This window comes from Camelus ferus, chromosome 10 (genome assembly GCF_009834535.1).
Source record: "Camelus ferus isolate YT-003-E chromosome 10, BCGSAC_Cfer_1.0, whole genome shotgun sequence".
Classification (NCBI taxonomy): Eukaryota; Metazoa; Chordata; class Mammalia; order Artiodactyla; family Camelidae; genus Camelus; species Camelus ferus.
This window is the reverse complement of record NC_045705.1, coordinates 51,718,156-51,743,474: the sequence shown is the minus strand read 5'-3', so window position 1 is coordinate 51,743,474 and position 25,319 is coordinate 51,718,156. Positions and strand designations below refer to the sequence as shown.

At 40.4% G+C, this 25,319-nt stretch overlaps 1 protein-coding gene and 2 non-coding genes across 3 annotated transcripts; all 3 read left to right on the top strand.

Annotated features, from left to right (window-relative positions):
* Positions 1 to 1,659: 1,659 nt before the first annotated feature.
* On the top strand, positions 1,660 to 24,062 carry CTR9 (CTR9 homolog, Paf1/RNA polymerase II complex component). The gene is made up of 25 exons (XM_032489023.1): positions 1,660 to 2,011; positions 3,208 to 3,306; positions 5,268 to 5,507; positions 5,929 to 6,046; positions 6,527 to 6,616; positions 7,684 to 7,832; positions 8,260 to 8,367; positions 11,472 to 11,579; positions 11,688 to 11,924; positions 12,116 to 12,205; positions 12,315 to 12,443; positions 12,552 to 12,735; positions 13,878 to 13,966; positions 14,456 to 14,641; positions 14,731 to 14,818; positions 14,985 to 15,133; positions 16,515 to 16,631; positions 16,773 to 16,918; positions 17,685 to 17,756; positions 18,262 to 18,397; positions 18,639 to 18,785; positions 19,154 to 19,311; positions 20,352 to 20,448; positions 20,656 to 20,768; positions 22,981 to 24,062. The coding sequence occupies exons 1-25, from the start codon at positions 1,967 to 1,969 to the stop codon at positions 23,414 to 23,416; spliced, it is 3,531 nt and encodes a 1,176-aa protein (XP_032344914.1). The 5' UTR covers positions 1,660 to 1,966; the 3' UTR covers positions 23,417 to 24,062.
* On the top strand, positions 10,433 to 10,512 carry LOC116666714. Its single transcript, XR_004323616.1, has one exon. It is a non-coding gene; the product is annotated as a small nucleolar RNA U2-19 (small nucleolar RNA).
* LOC116666710 lies at positions 10,663 to 10,731 on the top strand. The gene has a single exon (XR_004323613.1). It is a non-coding gene; the product is annotated as a small nucleolar RNA U2-30 (small nucleolar RNA).
* Positions 24,063 to 25,319: the final 1,257 nt, after the last annotated feature.

Sequence of the window (25,319 nt, the reverse complement as noted above, 5' to 3'; positions counted from 1 at the left end):
CTTCCCAGTTGCAACCTAAATGTCACTTCCTCCAAATCCAAGTCTAAATTTAGTTCTCTGTATTATCCAATCATAGTGTTCTGTATTATCAGTTAGGATACCTTCAGTTGCCACTGAAACACCAATTCAAAAGTACTTCTGGGGCCTTTAAGGCCAGGGTTTGGGGAAGAAGAATAACATCACTAGGTGTACTTTTTTTTTTTTTTTTAATGCTTACTTTATAAACCTTAAAATGTATTAAATAATATTTCCTAGAAATACTGTACTATGCTGTCTAGTACAGCTTCCACTAACCACACATGGTTATTGAACACTTGAAATATGGCTAATGCAACTAAGGAACTGAATTTTAATTTTTTAAAATTTTTAATTAACTTAAAATTTTAAAGTGATCATTGATTCAGTTATTGGAAAACTTGTAAGCATGTTTGGAAAAACTCAAGTATGTGGATTTATTTTTTTCTGTTGCAAATTTTATGAAGTCTAAATACAGATCCAGTGTTTCCAGTTAAAATTAAACAAGTGAATTAAATATGTAAGTGTAAAGTACATACTGGATTTCTAAGACTTAGCATAAAAAAATGCAAACTATCTCAATTTTTATATTGATTATATATTGAAATTATATTTTGGATATATTGGGTAAAACAAAATATTTTATTAAAACTATTTTCATCTACTTCTTTTTACTTTTTTAATGTGGCTACTAGAAAATTTAAAATTACCTACATAACTAATACTATCCTTGGATTGGACAGCACAGCTGGAAAGGTTGAAATACTTACACAACTAATCAAAACATAAATGTAATAAAGTTTCCATCTAAAGGTTTTGAGGGAGGTGGGAGGAAAGACAAACACCAAATTGGTATTTTTTTTAAGATAGGTGTGTAACTTCCTAAAGCTGGACTGGAGTTTGGGACCAAGAGTGGATGAGGTACTGGGTAAAACAGGAGGTTATTGCAGCAAAGTGATGATATTGGTTTGGGCCAGAAGGAGGTGGTAAGAGGCACTTGGTAAAATTGACAGTGTTCACAAATTTATTTACTCAGATTCTTCTCTGGTTTAATCAAAATATTGATTACAAAGTAATTTAGTCATATTTTATAATTTAATTAAAACAAGTTAAAATGCATTTAATCAAATCTTATAATTTAATCAAAACGTTAACTACAGATTTAATCCGATTCTTCAACAATTTTATTTAAATCACAAATCTAGCAGATTCTCACAACGAAAAAAACTCAAAAAGCAAAATCCTCACAAAATACATGAACTATCATAATGATTACAGAACTCTTTGTAACATTTATATTTAAACTGGTTACACAAAGATAGCATAGGTGTAACTCGCAAATAATAGCCGCTAAACAAGGAATTGATGATTGGGATAAGCAATGAATGAATTATTCATAGCAATCTTAATTGGAAAACCAGACCTGAGGACAAGTCCGGGGTCGGGGGCGGAGTCAAGCTCAGGAGAGCATGACTATCATTGGCCAGGTGTCCCACGTCAATCAGTAGCCGGGCCCCGAGCCCGTGCCTGATTGGTCGCTCTGCCCATTGAGAGCAGTGCGGATACGCCCTCAATATATTTATTCCGGCGCCAGCGCGGCTCGAGGGTCCGGAGCCTCAGGCCCTCGGAGAGGTAGGCACGCCAACCGAAGCCTCGGAGCCCTCCTCCTAAATTCGGGGACCCTGAGCCTCAGGAGACGCCCTCCCATCGGACAGGCCCTCCCGCGGGGAAAGTTTCCGGGGCAGGGGGCGGGGCTGCCGGAAGTCGTCGGACGCCTCCTGCGGTTCGTTGTTTAAGCGGCTGACGGGAAGAAGACCCAGCTCCGGCTGCGCCGCGGGGCGGCAGTCACGACCAGACCCCGAGCCGCCGCTACCCTCAGGACGATCCAGAAGTCAGGACTACCGGCTGCGGAGCGGCGAGGCCACACGCCCGCTCGCCTTCTGATCTCACCATGTCGCGGGGCTCCATCGAGATTCCCCTCCGGGACACTGACGAGGTAGGTGCCGCGTATGGGGAAAGGTGGGGGTCGTGAACTTGGACGATCTCCCCCTCCCCCTTTCCGAAGCGAGAGCACCCTCTCCCCAGATGGAACTCCCCGGCCGAAGGGCCGATCACCTTCCCCAGCCCCTGCGCCCTCCCAGGCTGGGAACCGCGTCCCCGCAACCTCGAGGCCACCCCGAGAAGGAGTTCTTGAAAGTTCCCCTCCAACCTGTTCTTTTTTGACAGTACTCTGCTTTTTTCCTAATTCACGGGCGCAGAGAGCGCCTGGTAAAATGTAAAACAGATCAGAGAGGTGGGCGCTGATGTCACTGTCTTCTCTCTGCTGCTCAAACTAAGTATCTGTCCCCAGGAATATATAGGATGTCTCCTTTGCTCCCTTAGAAACTCGAGTCTGTCATGGTGCACCAGGTCCACCACACAAGGCTTCATCAGGGAAATTGAGACCCTCACAGCCGCTGCTGTGTGCTGATAGAATTAACCCCCTCTCCCTCTTTCATGGGTGGCCTATGGCTTGTCTGTGTAAAGCTCTCAGTATTAATGTTACTGGATATCTCATTCTCTTATATTTGTTTGTTTGATTGAGATATATTTCACTTACCATAAAATCTAGTGGTTTTTAGTAATATGCACCAAGATGTGTAACCATCACCACTACCTACTTCTAGAACATTTTCCTACTGTTATTTTTGTGCCACATTCAAGAGTGTGTGTAACTCAAATGCTGCCTCCATGATTAATGTGTACAGTGGCGTTCAACTTTGCATTGCCTCTAGGATTGTGCTGCCCAAGTTGTCCTACTGATGGCATCAGAGTCTCTGGGGTGTTTATCTGCGCTTTACTTGCATTATAGGTTTTGTTTTATTTTTAAGTAAGCAAAGCTTTTGTAGCATTATAGTTCTAGTGATTTGACAACTAGCAGGATTTGTTTGCTTCTCTGTGCTTTTATTTTAATATTACCATATAACCTCTTTGTCATATGCTCCTTAAACATTTCTTAACATATACTTGTTCAGCTGTATTGAAAGTGAGCACAAGTCCTCTGTATAACCATATTGATCTATGCTCAAGAAAGCAGCAAAGAAGAAATGTGAATTTAAGAAGAAAAATAAAGCTGCGTCATTAGCTCAGTAGGTAGCGTGTCAGTCTCATAAAAAGAAAAATAAGAGTTAAAGCTTGTGTTTTGTATTTTAGGTCATTGAACTTGACTTCGATCAGTTACCGGAGGGAGATGAAGTTATCAGTATTCTGAAACAGGAACACACACAACTGCACATATGGATTGCTTTGGCAGTGAGTATTCATGTAACAGATATTTCTTATATGTTGACTGGGAAAAATATGTGGTTTCTATTTTCAAATACAGTAATAGGCAGTTTGGGTGCGTGATAAATTAATAGTACTCTGTGTATGGAAGTTAATTGTATTACCCTTTATGAGCAAAAGTCCAGTTTCCTAAATGATGTGCTGGCCTCTGATAAATTGGTATAGGTTGGTAAAAACAATTCATTTAAGTTAAATAGTACTCTGTAAGGAATGTTTGATTTTTTTAGTGATTCCTCAGTGAAGACTGGATTAGAGATAAGCTGAGAAAAAAAACAAGGTGCCACAAAGTAAACATTGCTACTTACCATTGTTCCCCATAACAAGGTAACATTTCTCATGAAATATTCTAGAAGGTGATTAGGTTTCATGCTAACTCACAAAAGCCCTTTGGATGAAGTTTATCTCCACCTTAAGTTTTTTGTCCTGTTTGATCCCTTCCATAACATAAAAACTGCTGGAGACTGTCAGGAAGATCACCTCAGAGAGCCCAAAATTCTAACACCCTCTACCCTCCCCAGTATCAGCTGTGTAACGATGCTTCCTTTTTGTGGGAACATTATAGTAATAAAATATGGTAAATGCTGTAATCATCACTCCTAAGCCACAGGTCACTTCCATGTAAAGGTACATAGGAGACCCCTAATATTGTCTTGAAGGGTCAGAGAAGTAGATCTGGAATTGGGCTTACATCCAGTGCACAAGCTTAACTCTTCTCAGGTATGAGTTTACAGAGAAGTACTTTCAGTGACAAGCAGTGCCTTCCTGACTTGAAGTGCTGTTTTCCTAGGGTATGGACAACAAGCCATTAATGCTTGCCACACATTTTTAAAACCAGAAGGAAACCTAGGTTTTTTTTTTTTTTTAGTATAGATGCCTCCTTTAACAGCACTTACATGAAAATTGGAGTGCTGGAGGATTAACATGGCACCTGTGGTCAAATAAATGGAAACATTGTGGGCTATAGGTTGTTACAGAAGAAAGAATGTAGGCTTTGGGATTAGGGAGGCCTTTGTTCAAATTCCAACTTGGCTAGTAACTAGCTATGTGACTTCAGATAAATAATCTACTTTCTGAGCCTGTTTCCTCATCTAAAATAGGAGGATGCTAGTATTCACCTTAACAGGTGGTTAACAGCTGGTTGTACAGATTACAGATAATGTATATGAAGCTCCTGGCATTGTATGTGGCCCATTGTAAGTGGCTAATAAATGATGGATATTTCTTTTATTATAACTGAAACAGATGCCCAGGGAAGTTATTCAGCAGGCCCAAAGTCATTTAATTTTTGATGGATCTAAATCTAGAACTCAAGTTTTCTATTTAGAATTCTTTATACCTCTCATTATTGCTTTCTCTCCTGGGCTCTGGTTTAGTTTGAAATCAACTATTCCTAGGTAAGAAGTAAGATGGAAGCATTTGTAGCAATTGTAATTTTTTTAAACAGCTTTATTGGATATAACTCACTGATAGTAAACTGCATCTATTTGACTTGTACCATTTGAGAAGTTTTAGCGTATGTATACACCTGTGAAATTTTCACCACAATCAAGATCATATATCCATCACCCCCAAAAACTTTTCTCCCAGCTCTTCATTGCCCTACACTGTGCCCTAGCAAACCCCTGATCTGCTTTTTGGGGTTTTTTTTTTTTAATTGAGTTATAGTCAGTTTACAGTGATCTGCTTTTTGTTGCTAAAGATTAGTTTGAGATTTATCCATGTTGTAGCATGTGTCAGTAGTTCCTTTCTATTGATGAGCAGTAGTCGTTGTACAGATATACCACAGTTTCTTTGACCATTCACCTTTTGATCAATCATTGGGTTGTTTCCAGTTTGGGGCTGTTACAGATAGAGCTGTAGACATTTGTGTACAACTTTTTGTATGGACTTATGCTTAAGTAATTCTAATCTGATTCTTTATCTTATAGCTGGAATACTACAAGCAAGGAAAAACAGAAGAGTTTGTAAAGTTGTTGGAAGCAGCACGTATAGATGGCAATTTGGACTATAGAGACCATGAAAAAGACCAGATGACTTGCTTGGATACTTTGGCAGCCTACTATGTACAACAAGCTCGGAAGGAAAAGAATAAGGACAACAAGAAAGATCTTATTACACAAGCAACACTGCTGTATACAATGGCGGATAAAATTATTATGTATGATCAGGTAAAATAAGTCAGATTTCTTTGAACTTATGAAAGAAAAAAAAATACCACATGAAAGCAAAATGTGTGTAATAGACAGCAGATTTTTTAAAAATTTTTCTTAAAATAATATGGTTGATAAAAATAGCCAAAAGGAAGAGTAGTTCCTTATTAAAATAGAAATTTCTTTGGTCCTTTAAGGAGTGTGAACTTTTCTTTTTGTCACTTGTTCCTGATACAGAAGACTTGCATTTCAGGATAATTTCTCAGTTTTCTGGTTAAGAATTGCTTATTGGTAGATTAGACACATTACAGTGGTAGAGGAATTTGTGTGATGCTCCACCTCCTTCCTCTGTGGTTTTCATTTTTGTGTTACACACTCCTGTTAAATTGTGTTCAGTCCGTGGTGAAGTCAAGTCTGAGATGATGCGTTACTTTTTCAGAACCACTTGTTGGGAAGAGCCTGCTTCTGCCTACTTGAAGGGGACAAAATGGATCAGGCTGATGCACAGTTTCACTTTGTACTTAACCAGTCTCCAAATAATATTCCAGCTCTTCTTGGTAAGTCATTTTCAACAACCATCTTAGGAATCTGTATTTCTCATCATGTGCCTAGAATATATCTCTTTGTTACTATCTCCTTAGTAACTGGGCTGGGCCGCAAAGTAGAAGAGCTTTGCCTTATTAAAAATAAGACTGTTGTAATAGATTGTTGTTTCTGTTGAAATTACAGAAATAAGATATATACCAGTTAAGCATAATTTGTTATCCACTTCTAAAGAGTTAATAAGCAGTCTGTTTGGACAACTCTAAGCTACTTTGATTATTGTTTTATAACATTTAACATAAAGATAGTACTGTTCTATTTATAGGCATAAATTAAAATACCCTAATGGAAAAACAAGTTTTAATATGAAATCACTTTTGCTCTTTTCAAGTATTTCTTACTGAGAGATATATATGATTTAGGTGAGTTAGTGCAGAACATATGAGATTTGTGTTCTTTAATAAATGTATGTTTATTTTTAAAAATTATTACAGGTAAAGCTTGCATTTCATTCAACAAGAAGGATTACAGGGGAGCTCTTGCTTACTATAAGAAAGCCTTGCGTACTAACCCAGGGTGTCCAGGTAAGGGAAAAACTTTAAGTCTAAGCTATGTATGCTCCAACTTAAAATACTCCTGTTTGATTCAAAAGCTGAATAGTAGATCATAATATAATCTTTTTGCCCTATACTATTTTTTCTTTCCAAAATCTCAATTTATTTAGCCAATTTTTGAAGTCAAATGTAAAATGTTTCCAGCAGGAGAGGATAGCAGACTGTGTCAAATTCTGTTGTTAGGCCATGTGAAATAGGGAATGAGAATTGATCATTGGATTTGGCCGCATGCAAATCATTAGTGACCTTGATAAAGGGAGTTTTCCTGGAATGCTCGAGGAGAGATACTCATTGGAGTGGAGTCAAGCGAAAAGGGAAGGAAAGGAATTGGAGGCAGCAAGTGTAGATAGATCTCTCATGGAGTTTTGCTATCTAGGGAAGAGTAGGAATGAATTGACAACTAGAAAGGGAGGTAGAATCGAGAGGATTTTTTTACAATGGGAAAATGTATATGGATGAGAATGATCTAGAAAGGAGGGAAAATTTGATGATGCAGAAAAAGTAGGGGAGGGTTGCAGGAGTAGTGTCCTTGGATGAGAAGGAGTAGGATCTAGTGAACAGTGGAGAGGTTGGCCTTCAGAACATGGCTGTGTTTTGGCAGGGCCTTGAAATTGGGAAGCATTTATAAGCATAGCTCTGCAGATGCGCATGTGGTCAGTCACTATATTTAAGGCCTTAATGAAGCTTTTTGTTCTCTGTTTAAAAACTACTCTTCAAAAATTAGATATTTAAGGTACAATGCAACCAGGAGTGTTGGAAGACGAGAAAAATAGCACTATTATAGACGTTCTGTGCTATGAAGAGAGAGGCATCCATAAGGAGGGGGTGAGGCTGGCAGGCTGTGGGGAGAGTGTATGATCTGACCTCCAGGGAAATCAAGTTTGTGATACAGCAGAAGATTTTATAGTGTAGCTAGATGGAGGTTAATTTTGGGATTTTGCAACTCATAAATAGAGAATGTTCAAACATTTTTAAAAATTTGAAGCCTAAAAATATCCTAGTATAACAGACTGAATGATTTGACTTTATTTTTTTAGCGGAAGTTCGTTTAGGAATGGGCCATTGCTTTGTGAAACTTAACAAATTGGAGAAGGCGCGTCTGGCATTCAGCAGAGCCCTGGAACTCAATCCCAAATGTGTAGGGGCATTGGTGGGACTGGCTGTTCTGGAACTCAACAATAAAGAGGTATGTGAGTGAAGAAACTAGTTCCTGGCTGATTTGTCAGGTGAATAGGATGTGAATTTTATCTCAACAAAGCTGTTAAACACAATCTTTTGGGGGGTTTGCCCCTATTATTTGCCTTAGGGATGAGCAGTAAATTATTTAGAACAATAATATCAAGTATATTTATTACATGCACCCAATTTCAAAGGGCAGGAAATGCTTTCCAGTGGAGATGCCTTTGCAGTTAAGTTTAAGAAAGCTAAATTCTTTAGAGTTTCGCTCACTATTTGAAATTTTTTTATCCCTGGTGAAAATTAACTAAAACAAGAGCTATATTTTGGTATCTGCACTTTTGTATAACTATTTCTTTAGACTGTAAAGGAAACTTTGCAAAAGTGCTATTTAAGTAATATTCCACTCAACCCCGCCATCACTGTTTTTCTTCTAGGCTGACTCTATCAAGAACGGCGTCCAGCTTCTTTCCAGGGCCTATACTATTGACCCCAGCAACCCTATGGTCTTGAACCACTTGGCAAACCACTTTTTCTTCAAAAAGGTAGGCAAGGCCATTTATGAGTTGTTTGACTTTAAATCTTCATTTTGGGGGTTTTTTGTACTGCAGTTGATACGTTATCTTTCTAACTTGGAAAGAAATTTGAGTCAAGAATTTTTTTTCAAGTTAGAGTTTGTAAGGGGAAGGGTATAGCTCAAGTGGTAGAGCGCATGCTTAGCATACATGCGGTCCTGGGTTCAATCCCCAGTACCTCCTCTAAACATAAACAAACTAATCACCCCCCCAAAAAAAACAAAAGTTAAGAGTTTGTGTTAGTATCTGGGGTTGGATATGTTTGTTCGTTCGTTCACACATTTGTTTAATAATTATTGATCCTTTGTACTGTACCCAACATTGCAATGTGGTTGTGGAGTTCATGGTATCTTTACTCGAGGAGTTCAGTTTCTTGAAAACAGAGACATGTAAACAAATGAAAATGTGAAAATAAAGGTCTCTACCCTGCTGTGGTAAAGAAATGAAAGATGAAGTGACTAAGTGGTTAAGGAGAGTTTTCACCTCCAAGAAAGAAAAGCTCTTGAACTAGGTTTTTAGAAAAAGGTCACTAGGTAGTTGAAAGAAGCATAGATCTATGAAACAGTCTCAGTTTATTAAGAGCATAACATATGGGGAGATGTTTGCTTGTTTATTTTTGATCATGACATTTTTAAAGTTGTCATTCATTCTGTAGAAGCAGTGGCGTTCTGGATTTCTTAAATACTAACTCCAAGATGTCATTGGCAAAGTGTTTATATAGTAAGCATGAGTTTAATCTGTCATACTGAAACCAGGTAATAAATTATACTAAGAACTCTAATTAAATAGCAGTTTAAGTAAAAGTTCACAAAACAGCATCAATCCTTATTAATAATAGATGCTATGTTGCTGCCATTGTTGCTATTAATATGCATTCTGTGCTTACTAAATGCCAAGTACTATTAAAAGTGCGTTCCATGAATTTATATATCGTTCAAAACAATCCTATGTGGTAGGTAATATTTTCCTCATTTTGTGGATGAATAATGGAGGCAGAGTTAATAGCCTGAGGTCACACAGCTATAACCACGATGCTGTGCTCTCTAGCTATGGAAGCATACTCCCCTTTCATAATGAATTATTTATTACACTTTAAGCTGTACCTGCTATGGTACTAAAAGGTAACTATTTAGGGAGAAGATGGAAATGTATCTTATAAGTAGCTGAAGTGTTACTATTTAAGAAAAAATAAGTTACACAAGTTAGTTTGGTTTTTACTGGGGTGGGGGGAAACCCAAAGGACTGATGATTTTAAATATTTGAGTGCCTACCTAGTATTCAGTGCTCACAGCTTTTGGGACAGCTTCCTAGAACCAAATGAGAATTATTCAGTTTTTAATTTTCAATTCTAGTCACCCTTCCACTGCTGAAGATAAGACTTGCTTCTAGTTAACACAATCAGTATATTCAGAACCTTAGATTACATAAGTGAAATATATAAATCAAGCCAATCTAATTAAGTGTCAACTGAATACCTGATCTGTGATCAGCACTGTGCCAGGTGACATGAGATCATCTTGCACTGAATATATGTCTTTAAGGTTTACAGAGCACGTTTACAAACATTTTCTCAGTTGGTCATTACAATAGCCCTAGAAGGTAGGCAGGATATTTCCATATCCTCATCCCAGTGAACAATGTATAAATTTAGCTAAAAGTCTGTATAATGTAAGTAAAAGTGTGGAGTTTAAATCACTTGGTTCAAATTCAGGCATCACCATTATATAGTTCTGTGGCTTTGGGGAAATAAGCTAATTTCCCCAAACTTTAATTGCCTCACTTATAAACTAATAATAATACCTACCTTATAGGATTTGAGGAGTGGTAGTTAGGATTAAATATGAATATTAAATACTTATCTAATGGGAAACCCTCAGTTACTGTTAAAAACTGCAGTCCCATTATTATTTCTAATGTAAAAAAAATGTCAAAACTGGTCATTGACAAAATAAAAACTCTACTTCAGACCGAATTTCTAGTGCTAGTGAAATGAATAAAACACATTCCTATTAAAACTGGTAAGTTGTCTAAGGTGGATCAGTGATGAAAACAGCCAAATCTGAGCATCAAAAGACCTTCTAATCTACCTGATACACGATTTCTGTAGTTCTATGAAGCAAAAGTATAAAATATTAAAAATAACAGAAGCTTATGTCTGGGGTAGTGGGGTGTGTGTGTGTAAAGGTGACAGTGGATAACAGGACTTGTTGATGGGTGAGTGAGAACGGGCTCAGGGTGTGTGCGTGTGAAAGGCTTACCAGTTTTGAGCAATGATGAAAAGGTTTTACTACTGACCTTTTAACTATGAAGGTTTCTACACTTGATTGGAGCTCAGAATTTTTAAAAAAATTTTTTTAAATTTAGAACATATTTTTTAAAAACTGGGAAGTGGTTTCTACCTCTGTTGTTTGAACTCTGACTTTGAGTCTCTCAGATTAATCCAAATGAAAGTCAGGTGTAATAGAAAGATCATGACCCATGCATTCAAATAGAGCTGAATGCAAGTTCAAGCCGCTGGCACTTGCTACCCTCATGTGATAGAACATATCCTTGGAGTCAGAAAAAAAGCTAAATTAAGATTCTAGCTTTTCACCTCAGATAGCAAACTTCTCTAAGCCTTTATTTCCCCATTAATAAAATGGTAATAAAGACATAATTCACAGGGGTTTTGATTAAGCTTAGAACTAATGTAAGTATCATACTTAGCAGAGTGCTTCGCATGTAATAGTCCTTAATAAATTGTAACTGCTCACATTACTGTTAATAAGGGACTTTACCTCTCTTGGGTTTTCTTATCACAAAAATAGGCTAATACCTCAAAGGATTGTCGTGGGGGTTAAATGAAGTAATAAATGTACTGAGCAAATGTTAAGTGCTATGCAAATGTTAGTTCTCCTCTTCCCTGGATTTATCAGCAAGGGGAATGAGGAAAATGATTTGTAATTCTGGGTCCAGTGCTGTTGTTGCTAATTCAGTTAACAAATTTTAAAAATGAAATTTGGGGAAGCCTTATGATTGAGACAGTTAGCATTGTTTGAGTTCAGTCGATTGATTTCCGGGTCTTGGTTGTGCAGGATTACAGTAAAGTCCAGCACCTGGCTCTCCATGCATTCCACAACACAGAAGTGGAGGCTATGCAAGCAGAAAGTTGCTACCAGTTGGCTAGATCATTCCACGTCCAGGTAAGTGAATTTTATGCCCTCTCTAAATATCTGATTTTTTAGTGATTTTTCAGATCTTTTAAAAACTTTTGTACATATTGTCCGTCTTGTTTTATTTTCACTTTTTAGGAAGATTATGACCAAGCTTTCCAGTACTACTATCAAGCCACACAGTTTGCTTCCTCGTCTTTCGTGCTGCCATTTTTTGGCTTGGGACAAATGTACATTTATCGAGGTGACAAAGAAAATGCATCTCAGTGCTTTGAGAAAGTTTTGAAAGCTTATCCTAATAATTACGAAACTATGAAAATTCTTGGCTCTCTATATGCTGCCTCAGAAGATCAAGAGAAGCGAGATATCGCCAAGGTATGTTTTTTTAAAAATCTTAGTTATTTTCTGTTAGCTCTCCCTAGACCCTCCTTCCTCATTTCTTATTATTGCTGCTAGAAATATGGTGGACACAGTTTTGTTAGCTGAGTTTTTCCAGTTGAAATAACAATTGACTTTTTATAGCCTATTCTTGGAATGTTTCAGCTTAATGATCTCTTTTATCCCAGGGCCATTTGAAGAAGGTCACAGAACAATATCCTGATGATGTTGAAGCTTGGATTGAATTGGCACAAATCTTAGAACAGACTGATATCCAGGTATTTAGCAATATTTTTCATCTCCCACCTAATGTGTTTTGGTAAGCCTGGTATAATGTTTCTCTCTTATTTTCACTTACAACTTATTCTGTCTGCCATGAAAACACAGGGTGCCCTGTCAGCCTATGGAACAGCAACACGGATCCTTCAGGAGAAAGTGCAGGCTGATGTCCCCCCGGAGATTTTGAATAACGTGGGTGCCCTTCATTTCAGACTTGGGAATCTAGGAGAAGCAAAGGTAGCAATATAGAAATAGTCCCTTCTTTTATGCTGTCAGATTCAATGTACGCTATTTTAGATGTATGACCAAGTCTTTTAACAATGTAATTTCTTTTTTTTCTCCTAGAAATACTTTTTGGCATCACTGGATCGTGCAAAGGCAGAAGCTGAGCATGATGAACATTATTACAATGCCATTTCTGTTACAACGTCATACAATTTAGCCAGGCTGTATGAGGCCATGTGTGAATTCCATGAAGCAGAAAAACTATATAAAAACATCTTACGGGAACATCCTAATTATGTTGACTGTAAGAATTTTAAACCTTTTTTTTTTTATGTGTTGAAATGCCCATAATAGCAGCAAAAATTTAACCTGAAAAAAAATTTTTTTCTTAGAACCAAGAGTAAAAAATTTTGAAGGTTATAATGTACACTTTTTATCAAGGCAAATTTGTGGCTTTAAAAAAAAAAAGATGCAGCTTCACCTAAATTTATGCTAGAAACGAAAAGAAGCAACTAAAAACCAGTTGGACCGTATTTGATAGACTAGGCTATCTTCAGTGGATCAGCTACCTTTATTTTTAACAACTCCTCCTTTATGATGCTTTGATTTCATATAAACATTTTGCAGCATTTATAATAATGAGATAGTGAGAACTATGTTTTCCCTTGAAGTAATTATTACTAAAAATGTCTCACCTTGAGTTTTTACAACCTAGACATCGTGAAGTTTGGAAAATTTTTAGTTAAAAATAATTTATATGCTGTACTTCCCTTGAAAGAACCTAAGCTATGATGTTTTGACTCAGGTCAAATCAGGAGCTGTTAACTTGGCCCCTGTCATACTGTTATGGATACAAAAGTGATTTAAAATAAATAAGATTTTAGTTGAATGCCAGGCTGAATTTGAATTGACTTGATAGGCAGTAGTAAGCCATTGTTGGTTTCTTGAGGAGAGTAACATTTTCTGGAGAAAACAGCTTACATTTGTGTGGCACTTTTTTATTGTCATTATTTAAGTGGGAAGAGCTAACCAGTAATCCCTAGTAGATTGGCTTTCAGTATTTCAGTGCCATGTGCCAAAAGCAGCTCTTTGAGGAAAAGTAAGTCCAGTGCTGCTGTGCATCAGAGGGGAATTGGAAACAGCAGGGCGAGGCTTTTAAAATAAGCTAGCTTGAGTTGAGGACTTGGTCCAGGGTGCTAGCCTTGGGAATGGAGTAGAAGAGGTAAATCTCAGATCTTAAACAGTAAGACTTGATGGTGACAGAGTTGCTGTTAAACTTATTAGAATATTAATTAGCTATATTGATGCTTGATATTTTTTCACCTGTAGGACTTTTCATTTTTATGAACGTATTAATGACAAACAATTGTTTCAAAGGTATGACTTTAAAATTATGATCCTATTTTATAGCAAATATTTTAAACATAAAAAGTTGTGTATTTTTAGGCTATCTGCGTCTAGGAGCCATGGCTAGAGATAAAGGAAACTTTTATGAGGCTTCAGATTGGTTTAAGGAAGCTCTTCAGATTAATCAGGTTGGTAATATTAACTCTTGGGTTTAAAAAATAATTATTTCACCACTTTCCCTCAGTAAATCAGTTTTTCCTTTTAATGGCTATCATATTTCTAGGCTTGGCATCTCCGTATTTTCTTCATTTACTCATTATCTTTAAAACTGAAGAATATAGAAGTCATCTAAACTTTTGGATTGTGGCCCACAGTAAGAAATAGATTTCTCATCGCAGCCTAGTACACACGTGTGTACCAACAACTGGACTCAAAGTTTCACAGATCATTATGTGCTCTTGCCACAGGCAGTACATTGATATTTTTATTGTATTCCATTCTGTTGCATTTCTTATGCTGATAACTACACACTAAACGGATTTTACAAGTCACTAATTCATCTCAATTCTGTTTGAAAAACTCTGTTGTAAAGGTACCTTGTAAACCTCTGCAGTCATCAGCTGCTGTGGAAAGATAATTGATCTCCCTGAATGCTTCTTTTTATATGTGCGTTTCAGGACCATCCTGATGCTTGGTCTTTGATCGGTAATCTTCATTTGGCAAAACAAGAATGGGGTCCAGGCCAGAAGAAATTCGAGAGGATATTAAAACAGCCAGCTACACAGAGTGACACTTACTCAATGCTGGCCCTTGGCAACGTCTGGCTGCAAACTTTGCATCAGCCCACCCGAGATAGAGAAAAGGTAATTTCTTTTTATCTCTTTAAAACAAAACTGATACTTGTTTGATTCTTGTTCGAATTGTTTCTAATAATGTTTGCATCTTTTTATAGGAAAAGCGTCATCAAGATCGTGCTCTGGCCATCTATAAGCAAGTACTCAGAAATGATGCAAAGAATCTGTATGCTGCTAATGGCATAGGTAATTAGAAGATTTGGATAGCCATAATCATTTGTGAAATGAATGCTTTTGGAGGAATATAGATCAGAATTTCTAAATGTAGTAAACGTAGTTTTAAAACAGGACTTTTCATTGTTTTTCTGACTACAATTAGAAAATTCTTAACTGAATTTTTCTATAACTTCAGGAGCTGTGTTGGCCCACAAAGGATATTTCCGTGAAGCTCGTGATGTATTTGCCCAAGTAAGAGAAGCAACAGCAGATATCAGTGATGTGTGGTTGAACCTAGCACACATCTACGTGGAACAAAAACAATATATCAGCGCCGTTCAGATGGTAATATCTTAGTTTTCAAGATATTTTTACACTGTGTTCATTGTTAGAGCGCTTGTTTTCTTAACTGGTCTGGCCCTGTCTTGGAGCTGCATACTGTCTCTTCTGGTACTGTTATCTGTTCAGAGGCTTATAATTATGTAAGGTTAAGGCCAGTCTTTGGTGTCCAGACAGAGATATGAGTCCTGGTTCCACTGTTAATTACATGCGTTAGGTAAAGGGCATCCTCTCTGAGCCAGTTTTCCTATGTGCAAAATAGAAATAATTGTACCTTAATCCCATAGAATTTTGTGAGGTTCCAGAATGATGGTATTGGCACCATCATTGGCACTAAGTTGCCTGGCATATCAGTAAGTACCCAGAAGGTAGAGGGGTTTAATATTCATTTGCTTGTTTTACCCTCTTACTTCTCAGTTGGGAGAACTGAGTTTCTTAAAAAGAAGAAACTCCACGGGGATAAGTTTTTATGACTATAGAATTTTGTATGCTTTTCACATTTGTTGAGTGCTGGAACTTTGGAAGTAAGAGAGTCCTGCTCAGCATCTGTAGCATGTCAGAAAGTGAAAAGGCTCTGAGGCTCTGTGGGAAGTATTATGGTCAGAAAAAACAAGTTTCATACCGAAGGCAGGAGACAAGAGCAGTCCAGGCTCTGGGAAATTGGTTAACCTTTTTCCCAGAAGGCTGGATATCATTATTGTATTCAGAATATTGGAAAGGTGTTAGTCACAAGGGCTTACAGGACCCAGATTGCATGTGGTGGTCTCAGAGGTTGTATTTCTGGAAGGGGGCTTCCCTGATCTGCAAATTAATTACTGGGAATATTCAGAGAAAACCTGTCTGAGCAGCTTCCATGAAAAAGATCTTACCTATGACGAGATCTGTACCATGGTTAGAAAGTGACATGACATGTTCATGGCAAATTTTTGCTAGTATAGCTGCGTGGGTTTTATGGAGAAATTAGCAGCCAGAACTGTGTGATGTCTCATGCTCATTGTCAGTAGGTCCCACCAGTCCTTAAGAAAGGTGGTAGAGAGCCAGAGGGGCCGGGTGAATGACTTCTAGTAAGTTGTCGGTAAGCCGATCTAGTTAGTACTGCTAACGATGTAAGAAAGTCCTTCCAATCTGTTTAACCTTTCAGTGTTGGTCCAAATTTCAAATGGAAAAAGTTTTTCGAGTAGTAGCTTTTCTTATGATCAGATTTTTATGTTGTGAAAATGTATCCTGGTGAAAGTAAAAAATGATTCTCAAATTAATCTTTGAAATTCGCCATTCAAAAGATAAAATACCTTTTCATATAGCTTTAAAATCGCTTGAAACTTTGTTACAAAATGACAATATCATTTAGTTCTTGCTGGATTGAAATTAACTCTTTCTTTTATTGCAGTATGAAAACTGCCTCAGAAAGTTCTATAAACACCAGAACACCGAAGTTGTGCTCTATTTGGCCCGGGCGCTCTTCAAGTGTGGCAAGCTACAGGAATGCAAGCAGACTTTGCTGAAGGTAAGAACAACTCATCATTCTCGTTCAGTTCTGTGTTGTATTCTGTTTTATGCATGCTCACACACGTAACACTCTATTTGACCAAAATCCTTTTCATGTCATTAGACCATACCAAAGATTTGCTTTGTTTTTCATTTATAGGCTAGACATGTGGCACCCAATGACACAGTTCTTATGTTCAATGTGGCCTTGGTCCTGCAAAGATTAGCTACCTCTGTCCTGAAAGATGAAAAGAGTAATCTGAAGGAAGTACTTAATGCTGTGAAAGAACTGGAGCTTGCACACAGGTAAGACTGTGTAGGAACAACCTTTGAAATGCTTTGTTTCTTTAAACAAAAGGTGCTGAAAATCACTACCCTCAGGAGTATCATTATTAAAAACATTCCCGCCAATGTAGGCAGCTGCCACCTGGTGGCGCCAAACCGTAGCAAGGATCCTGCCAGATTTGGATCTCGTAGCTCAACCCCTACAACTCCCTGGCTAGCTTCGCAAGCTTGCCCTCGAGTTTTCATTAAATGATAATAATATGACCTAGCATTTTACACACTAGAAATGTTTAGACTCTATTTATGTTGGTTTTACTGGTTATACCAGTGTCTTTAGATGAGACATTTTCATTGAGCTAGATTAAAGCCTTTCCTCTTAAGTATTGAATAGGTTTATTTGGCTCAACATTAAATTTATGTGTTTAGTATTTATTTGGTAATTCAGTGTGTAGTAAAATTAAACCCTGACATCTCTTCAGGTTTTTTCCAACTTTATTTGAATTCTTATTTAAGCATTTCTTCCCTTGCCTAGTAGGTTGTACAATGAACTTATCTCTTACTAAACATGTTGAGTGGTGTATTGATGAGAGTCCTTTTTTAAGTGAGTTGCATATATTTTTTTTTCCTGTCGAGATGACAGCCCTTCATGTATTAAATGCATTCATATAAGTCAGTCAACAGTAAGCCTTCTTTCAGACTGTTTTTGTAGAACAGATCAAAACCTAAAGGGTCTGTTTCATTAATTTTTTTTAAAAAGTAAAGTATTTCATTTTCTCATTCCATTTAGATACTTCAGTTACTTGAGTAAAGTGGGAGATAAAATGAGATTCGACTTGGCCCTCGCTGCTACAGAAGCCAGGTAATGATGCTGTTTATGGAAGCTGCCCTTGGGTGAGGCAGTGATAACAGCGTGGGCTGGGAGAGGGACACAGCAGGGAAGTGTTCCTGGCCTTCCAGATGGCAGCCTTTCACACTCCTCTCTGCGACTCCCCAACCTGGACCCAGGCTTTTCCTAAGGGTCCTTTCAAGGAATATGGCAAAATTAATTTAGTTTAAGTATTTAAGTTGTATGGGAAAACACTTCTCTATTTCACTAATATCAGCTGTGTCGCCAGAATCAAGACATGATTCCTGACTCTTGGGAATCTTTTTAGCTGTGCTTTGGGAGGACGTTTATAATTTGGAAACATAACATAGTTGACAGTATTGGCTTATGAGAAACTAAGTTAGTTTTGCTAATTAAGACTTTCCATAGAGGCCTGCTTCAGACTTTTAAATTTGTGTAAGGAAAACAGATGCTCTGAGTTTTTGTATAAAGAGCGTATTTGCTGCATTCATGTTTCTCTCACTTTGGAACATTCTAGGCAGTGCTCTGACTTACTGAGCCAGGCCCAATACCACGTGGCCCGGGCGCGAAAACAGGACGAAGAAGAAAGGGAGTTGCGGGCCAAACAAGAACAGGAAAAAGAACTATTAAGGCAGAAACTTCTCAAAGAACAGGTATTTATTTATTGTGTTTCCAGTTATACTGGAATTAAAGGTGTGCATCCATATGCTTTGTGTGTTAAAAAAGAAGTCCTTCAAGGGCTAGGATGTAGCTCAGTGGTAGAGCACGTGCTTAGCCTGTGTGAGGTCCTGGGTTTTATCCATTAAAAAAAAAATCCTGATGGTAGCCTCAGGTTTTTTTTGTCAATAAGAACATTCAGATGAGGTTTTTTTCCTACAATTTTTTCCCTCATAGGAAGAGAAACGTCTCAGAGAAAAAGAAGAACAAAAGAAACTTCTGGAGCAGCGGGCCCAGTATGTCGAGAAGACCAAAAATATTCTTATGTTTACTGGAGAGACTGAAGCAACGAAAGAGAAGAAAAGAGGCGGCGGTGGGGGCCGGGTAAGAGACGACTCCGGTTAGAGGGAGTTCCGTGGTTATGTTCACGCAGCACTTAGCCCTGAGCTCTGGCTTCCTCCTCTGCTAAGAAATAGTCTTCCAACACCGAGAGTGCTTTAAATGGTATCCAGTGTTTAGAAATGCATTTCAGTGTTAGCTCAATACATTTTACCTTGTAGTTTTACTTAGCAGTTCTGATTTTTGCCCTTTGAGGCATTTCACGTCAACTAGAAGTCTTCGAAGGACAGGCCTCACCAGCACCCCTTCCATGTGGCTAGAGGCCTGACGGGCTGCGGCCGGATTCCTGCCTGAGCCTCCCGGCCGCGCTCTGGCAGCCAGGGGAGCACTGATGGGCTCTTGTTTGATTTCAGCGTTCCAAGAAGGGAGGAGAGTTTGATGAATTTGTCAACGATGACACCGATGAGGACCTGCCTGTCTCCAAAAAGAAGAAGAGGAGGAAGGGCAGTGGTAGCGAACCAGAGGGCGAAGAGGAGGAGGGTGGTGAGAGGAGGAAGAAGAAGAGGAGGAGGTAAGACCGGGAGATGACCATGTCTCTCCCCGGGGTTTTCAGTCCCCTCATGAAAGCAGTCAGAGACCTTCACGTTCTGAATCTGAGGCAGAAGATTTGCAAACGCTTGGTTGTCACTTGGTCCCCCAGACAGGGAAGCCTTTCCTTTCCCCGCTTCCTACTTTAATCCCAAGATGGAGCCCACTGCCCAGTCCCCCGAGTGCTTGGACTCCACATGTCGCCCAGCTCCTTTTGAGCGCTCCCGGAGCTCACCATTGCCTTTCCTACGACTGTAACATTATAGCGATAGTGTTTATTTGAAAATGTAGGCTGTGTAGGACGGGACAACTCAGTGTGTCCACACTCACTGTCCATGTGCAATCTTAGAAAAGTCATGGAGCCTCAGTTTCCTCTCTGTAAAATGGTAGCGATAGTCTGCCTCGTGGTTGTGAATATGAATCTCAGAAAGAAGGGCCCCCTGGCCCTCCCAGGGCCGCCCGCTGTCACGGTAGTGGTGCCCTGCCCGCCTCACCTGCACTGCCCCGCGCTGCCCCCTTCCCCTCACAGTGCCTCCTCGTCCAAGAAGCCCTAATCTTACCCACGCCTGCTCGTCCCAGCCCGCCGCTGACCGTACTTGTTGAATTCATTCACACACAGACCCGTGGGATTGAAACTGTGGCGCGACATTCAGCAGGCCTGGAATGAGTAGTCAGGAAGGAAGAAAGCAGGGGAAGGATGTTGAGTGTGGAGCCTGGCTCTTTTCTCACATCCTCTCTCACTCACAAGGGCAAGATTCAGGCTCATCTTAGGTTAATAAGAGGGTCAGCAGTGACTAAGGTAGTCCTCAGACATGGCGTAAGCACACGGGCTTCGCAGGCTGCTGAGCCGCATGCAGCAGGAGTAAGTGGTGGCCTCTGCCCTGGAGTGTACAGGGTGGTTGAGGGCAGGCCCGGAGAGAAGGCTGTGCAGAATGACTGTGTTAACTGGGTGGCAAAGAAGCCTTGGACTTTATAGGCATGAGCGAATCTTGACAGACTTTCTCTTGCTGTTCACCATTTAAGGCCTCCGAAGGGAGACGAAGGATCTGATGATGAGGAAACAGAAAATGGCCCCAAACCGAAAAAGCGCCGTCCACCAAAAGCAGAGAAGAAGAAGGCTGTAAGTGTCTAACACTGTGGTTTTCCGTCCCCTGTAGGGAGAAGTGCAGCACACTAGGCTGCCTTCTTCCCCTGCAGTTTCTGCACGCACAGGTGCTCGTTTCTGAAGTTTTTTGGTTGCTGTTGGATTGTATCATTGTAGTGCAAACCCAGTTTAACAAGATGTCATAATGCAAGGGTCTTGCCTAATCTATTGATCTTTCTTCAGCCCAAGCCGGAACGTCTGCCTCCTTCAATGAAGGGAAAAATAAAATCCAAAGCCATAATATCATCAAGTGACGATTCATCTGATGAAGATAAACTTAAAATTGCTGATGAAGGGTAGGAATTTTTCACTTGATATATCCTAATACAAGATAACAGAGTGGTCCCTGTGCTGAGAGGTCTCCTCTGCAGCATCTTAGCCTCTTAAAACTGGAAGCAACCGTAGCACACATCTCTCTAATCTGGTCATTTTGTCCTACCACGTTTGTCCCTCAGATGATGAAACCTATTTTAAAATCTCGTTTTTTCATGGAGATTAGCTGAAATATCCCAGGTGACCTCTTCCTAAATAAAATGTACCATTTTGCTACACTGCCATTGACTGGCTTAAAGTATTACGTGTAGCCTGATCTTGGTCACAGGGAGAAAGGGACTTTCTCGACCATTTCCCCCCTTGTCAGGCAGGGATAACCCAGTGCTGCCTGCATTGTGGAGGCTCATGCTAGACTCCTTTAACTCGTCCCGCTTGGTGGAGCAGTACTCTATTTCACTTGTCCCAAATCTGCCCCTCAAGCTCAAGGTGCCCTGCGCTTGGATTCCTAGACTGTGACTCGACACCGTGCTCCACCAGGTCGTTCTGATGGCCGTCATTTCATTCCTTCGTTCAACAGACGTTGGAACATCCACGCTATGAGATAAGGCACTAGGTGCTGGGGATGCAGAGGAAAGAGACATAGACCCTGCGCCCGAGGGATTCATGCTTTAGAAACAGTGAAGAATAACAGAGAAACCTAAACCACGTTATTGTGCGGAAAGTGTTATCCCTCACAGTTTGTGTTCTTTGCTCTCCAGGGACCATGTATAACCTGGAGCCGGGATAGTGAGGGGAATTGTTGGGGCATTCTTTGTAAAAGGCTGTTTGAGTTGAGTCTTAGAAGAAGAGAGGGTTCTAATCAACTATATTTTAATAAAAATAAACAATTTTTTAAATAGAAAAATCAAAAGAATGGAAAGTCCTGGTTGGTTAGAGGTGAGGCAGGAGTGAGGGGTTAGCATGTTGAAGGGCTGAGGGTCCTGGTGGCAGACTGGCCGGGTAGGATTGAGACCTATAGGGAACCATGTGTAAAGATTGGCAGTTCTCTTTTTCTGTGAAGACACTGACTGACACAAATTGGGATTGCTTTCCCTAAAACACTGTTTGGCCCTTGGCCACAGTGTCACCCTGGTCCACTGGTTAGAGGCCTGATGGTTAGACCATCATGGAGTGTTGGCTCATTTGGCCAGATGGGCTGGAGTGAGAGAGCCCAGGGGCCCACGGGCCGTAGGGTAGATACAGAATGAATAACCAGTGTCTCCCCCCCCCCCCCAAGTCACTCTTCCCATTCTGTCAGAGTGACCTGGGATGCGTGACGTGTGTCTGGATTTCTTCTTCCAGACGTAAACACGAGTCCTCTCTTCAGTCTGCAGGGATGTTTTCACTTCTGAGGGGAGAAATATATTTCACCTCCCTCACCCTCCTTAGACTGAACCCTGTAGGGTTTCTTATTCCTTTCTTGGAATATCTGTTGTGGAAACCAAAAATTGAGAATATACCAGAGGAGAAGTATGCCCTCCTCTTCACAGCTCTGGGGGGTGAGCAGCCGTCACAGTGGTTAAGGGAATGTCCTTTCCTCCAGAGCCTCCAGGAAGCCACGATCCCCTGCGTGAGTCTAAGCGTCAGCACAAGTCCTCTTCCTTTCACGTAATATCCGACAAGTAGAGCGGGTGCTCGGGCAAAAGGAAACACGCTGCCGACCTGTTTCAGCCCCAGCTTCCCATCTGGAGGAAGCCCTGTCGTGGTGGAGGGCACTGGGGCAGAAGCAGACCCGGGGACGGACATGATGGCTTTGCTCCTCAGCATCTCCTAGCGCAGATGGCAGGGGGACGGGGTTTGTCTTCAGAGTGTCTACAGCCGAGTCAGATCCTGGGCTTCACCTCTGCCCGCTGTGTATTTGCTTATGGAGATAAATGTATCCCTTCCTTTCCCTAACGTTACATGTGAAATTGAGGAACACTTCATTCTGATGAAAGGTGCCTGGTACAACCAGTCAGGCATCCTTCTCTGTTTATGATCTGTTTTAGAGCTAAAGTGCCTTGTTCTTTCTTCCTTTTTAATCCTCTTTTTATTATGAACTACATCACATGAACAAAAAAGACAAGTATCACAAAAATGAACACCTGTGTAAACAGCATTCAGGTCAAGAAATGGGACATTAAACGTCCTTATGTTTTTAAAAGCGCATCCCTGCTCGCCGGAATCCGGTGTCTAACCAGCCTTTGTCTTTCCCAGACACCCCCGCCGCAGCCGGAGCCACAGCCACAGCGACTCGGACGAGGGCGGCGGGAAGAAGGGCGCGTCTTCGGAGAGCGAGTCGGATGAGAGCCTGAACGAGGCCGGCAGCGAGGCCGGCAGCCCCCGGCGGCCGCGGCGGCCGCGCTCCGAGGAGGATTCAGACAGCGACCAGCCGGCCCGCAAGCGAAGGCCCTCGGGCTCCGAACCGTCCGACAACGAGTCCCTACAGTCCGGGAGGAGCCGCTCGGGGGCTTCGGAGCTGGACTCTCGGCCCGCATCCCCGTCTCCCAGCGCCGAGTCTGACCGCGACTCCGACCGAGGGTCGGATATCGAGGGTTCCGGCCGAGGCTCCGGCAATGACTCCGAACCCGAGGGGTCCAACAATGAGGCCTCGGATCGGGGCTCGGAACGTGGGTCAGATGAGAGCGACTAGGTTTTATTTCATAAATAAACTTCATCTCTGGAGGAGACATTTTTTAATATATGAAAGCTGTGATAAAAACATTTCAGGTGTTCAAACAATGGTGAGATTTTTCCTAAGGCAGTTTTTTTTCCTATCCATTTGTATATTACTGCACCCCAAGAGACATTTCGTGCCCTAGAATCCAATATCTGAGTCGCAAGCAAATGAAGGTGACTGTTCTTCATTATGGTACAATTCCACCTGTCACATGTGAAAACTGAAGTAAAATAAACCCACATGCAAAAGCATTCCTACAAAGGTTTGATTGAAACTGGCAAGTGTCTCATCTTCTTTGTATATTAAGTAGCATACTATTTGGGTTTTTATTGCTGTCTTCTACCAAGTAGTGTGACAAACTTGGTATTAATGTCTTTGTTCCATTTCCAGTGTAGATCGAGAATATTTTTATGTTCTGGAGGAAGAGGTATCTACTGTATAATTGCACCAAAGTACAAATGAAAGGAAGGGTTTCTTCGATAATGTAATACTGCAGCCATGTAGATAAAGCCGCAAATATATAATTTGTTAGGTTGAATAAGATGTGGGAAAATGCTTTTCTGTTAGTAGAATGCAAAGACCTACCTAAGCCACATAATAAAATTCTTCTACCAACTTTTATGTGTAACTTTATGTCATTTTGGAGGGGGGAGGGGAAGCTCAGTACATGTGTATATAAAAATTTAGCATAAAACTATGCAGATATTCAGGAAAATCTGGATTAAACTGGAGGTTGTTGACTCAAAACTTTTATAAATGTTTGTAGATTTGTGGAGTTTTTTTAAAAGATACAAGAAAACTAAGGTACTGGTAAGTATTTTTATTTTTATTAACTTGGATTAAGAATTTAAGGGTAATAGTTTTGAGGAGCACTGCACAGCTTGTAAAGAGCTGTAACGAGTTTAGTCGGGTGTGAAACGCATTATATTGGGCACTGAGGACACAGAGATGAAATGTCTTTCCTGTCTTCAATGGCGGGAGGGTATAGCTCAGCAGTAGGGTGCATGCTTAGCATGCACGAGGTCCTGGGTTCAATCCCCAGTATCCTCCAAATATAAATAAATAAACCTAATTACCTCCCCCTCATTAAAAATCAAAATGGCGTTCCTGTCCTCAAAAATCTAATGGAGAAGATAAGTTCATCATTCCTATGGTGTGAACAGAGGGTAATGTTTGTGCAGGTTGTGGGAGCAAACGGAGGGCGGAAGGCCTGAGGTCACTCAAAGGACCAAGTGGAGAGTTAAGGGAGGTGTTCTCGGAGGTGGGAGCTGCACGTGCAGCTCCTAGAATAACCAAGGGAGGCAGAGTGGCCAGTCCTCGGTGGAAAATGAACAGCTTGAGATTCAGAATCTAGTGAAGATGAGGTTCACACTAGAACCCAGGTCTTCCACCTCCTCCCTCCCTGCATTTTCCAGTATGTCTAACGTAACTTGAGGTGACTTAGTTAAGCCCCAAATGACAAATCCATCTACATTAAAAAGCATTTCCCAACTGATGACTCACTTGACTTCAAGCAGTAACTAAACCCGAGACTATTGATAGATGGTCCCTTGGAAAGCTACTTATGGAGGGATTCAGCCTAATACGGATAGTGATTTCTTTCTCTTAACGTTCGCTGCCCATTTCAGGTTTTGGCTACCCTGGTCATTAAACATCCTCATTTGCACTTTGTGAGTCAGTTTCATCTTCATAAGGATGTTTCTCTCAAATGTGCCCTCAGATCAGCAGAACAGCAATATTCTTCCCCGCCACTTGGCCCACATTAGAAGCCACCGTGTGGTTTTTTCAGGTGCAACTCCCTCTGGCCACGTTTTGGAGCCTGGAGATGACAGATAAGACAGAGTTGCATAGAATGCCCCTGAGGACGGAAGGCCCT

Bases quoted from the DNA above. Each gene is read 5' to 3' on its own strand.
- CTR9 (XM_032489023.1), top strand. From the start codon at position 1,967: ATGTCGCGGGGCTCCATCGAGATTCCCCTCCGGGACACTGACGAG. The intron at 15,134-16,514 runs GTAATATCTTAG...CTTTTATTGCAG, and splicing joins ATATCAGCGCCGTTCAGATG to TATGAAAACTGCCTCAGAAA. The intron at 16,632-16,772 runs GTAAGAACAACT...TTTCATTTATAG, and splicing joins GCAAGCAGACTTTGCTGAAG to GCTAGACATGTGGCACCCAA.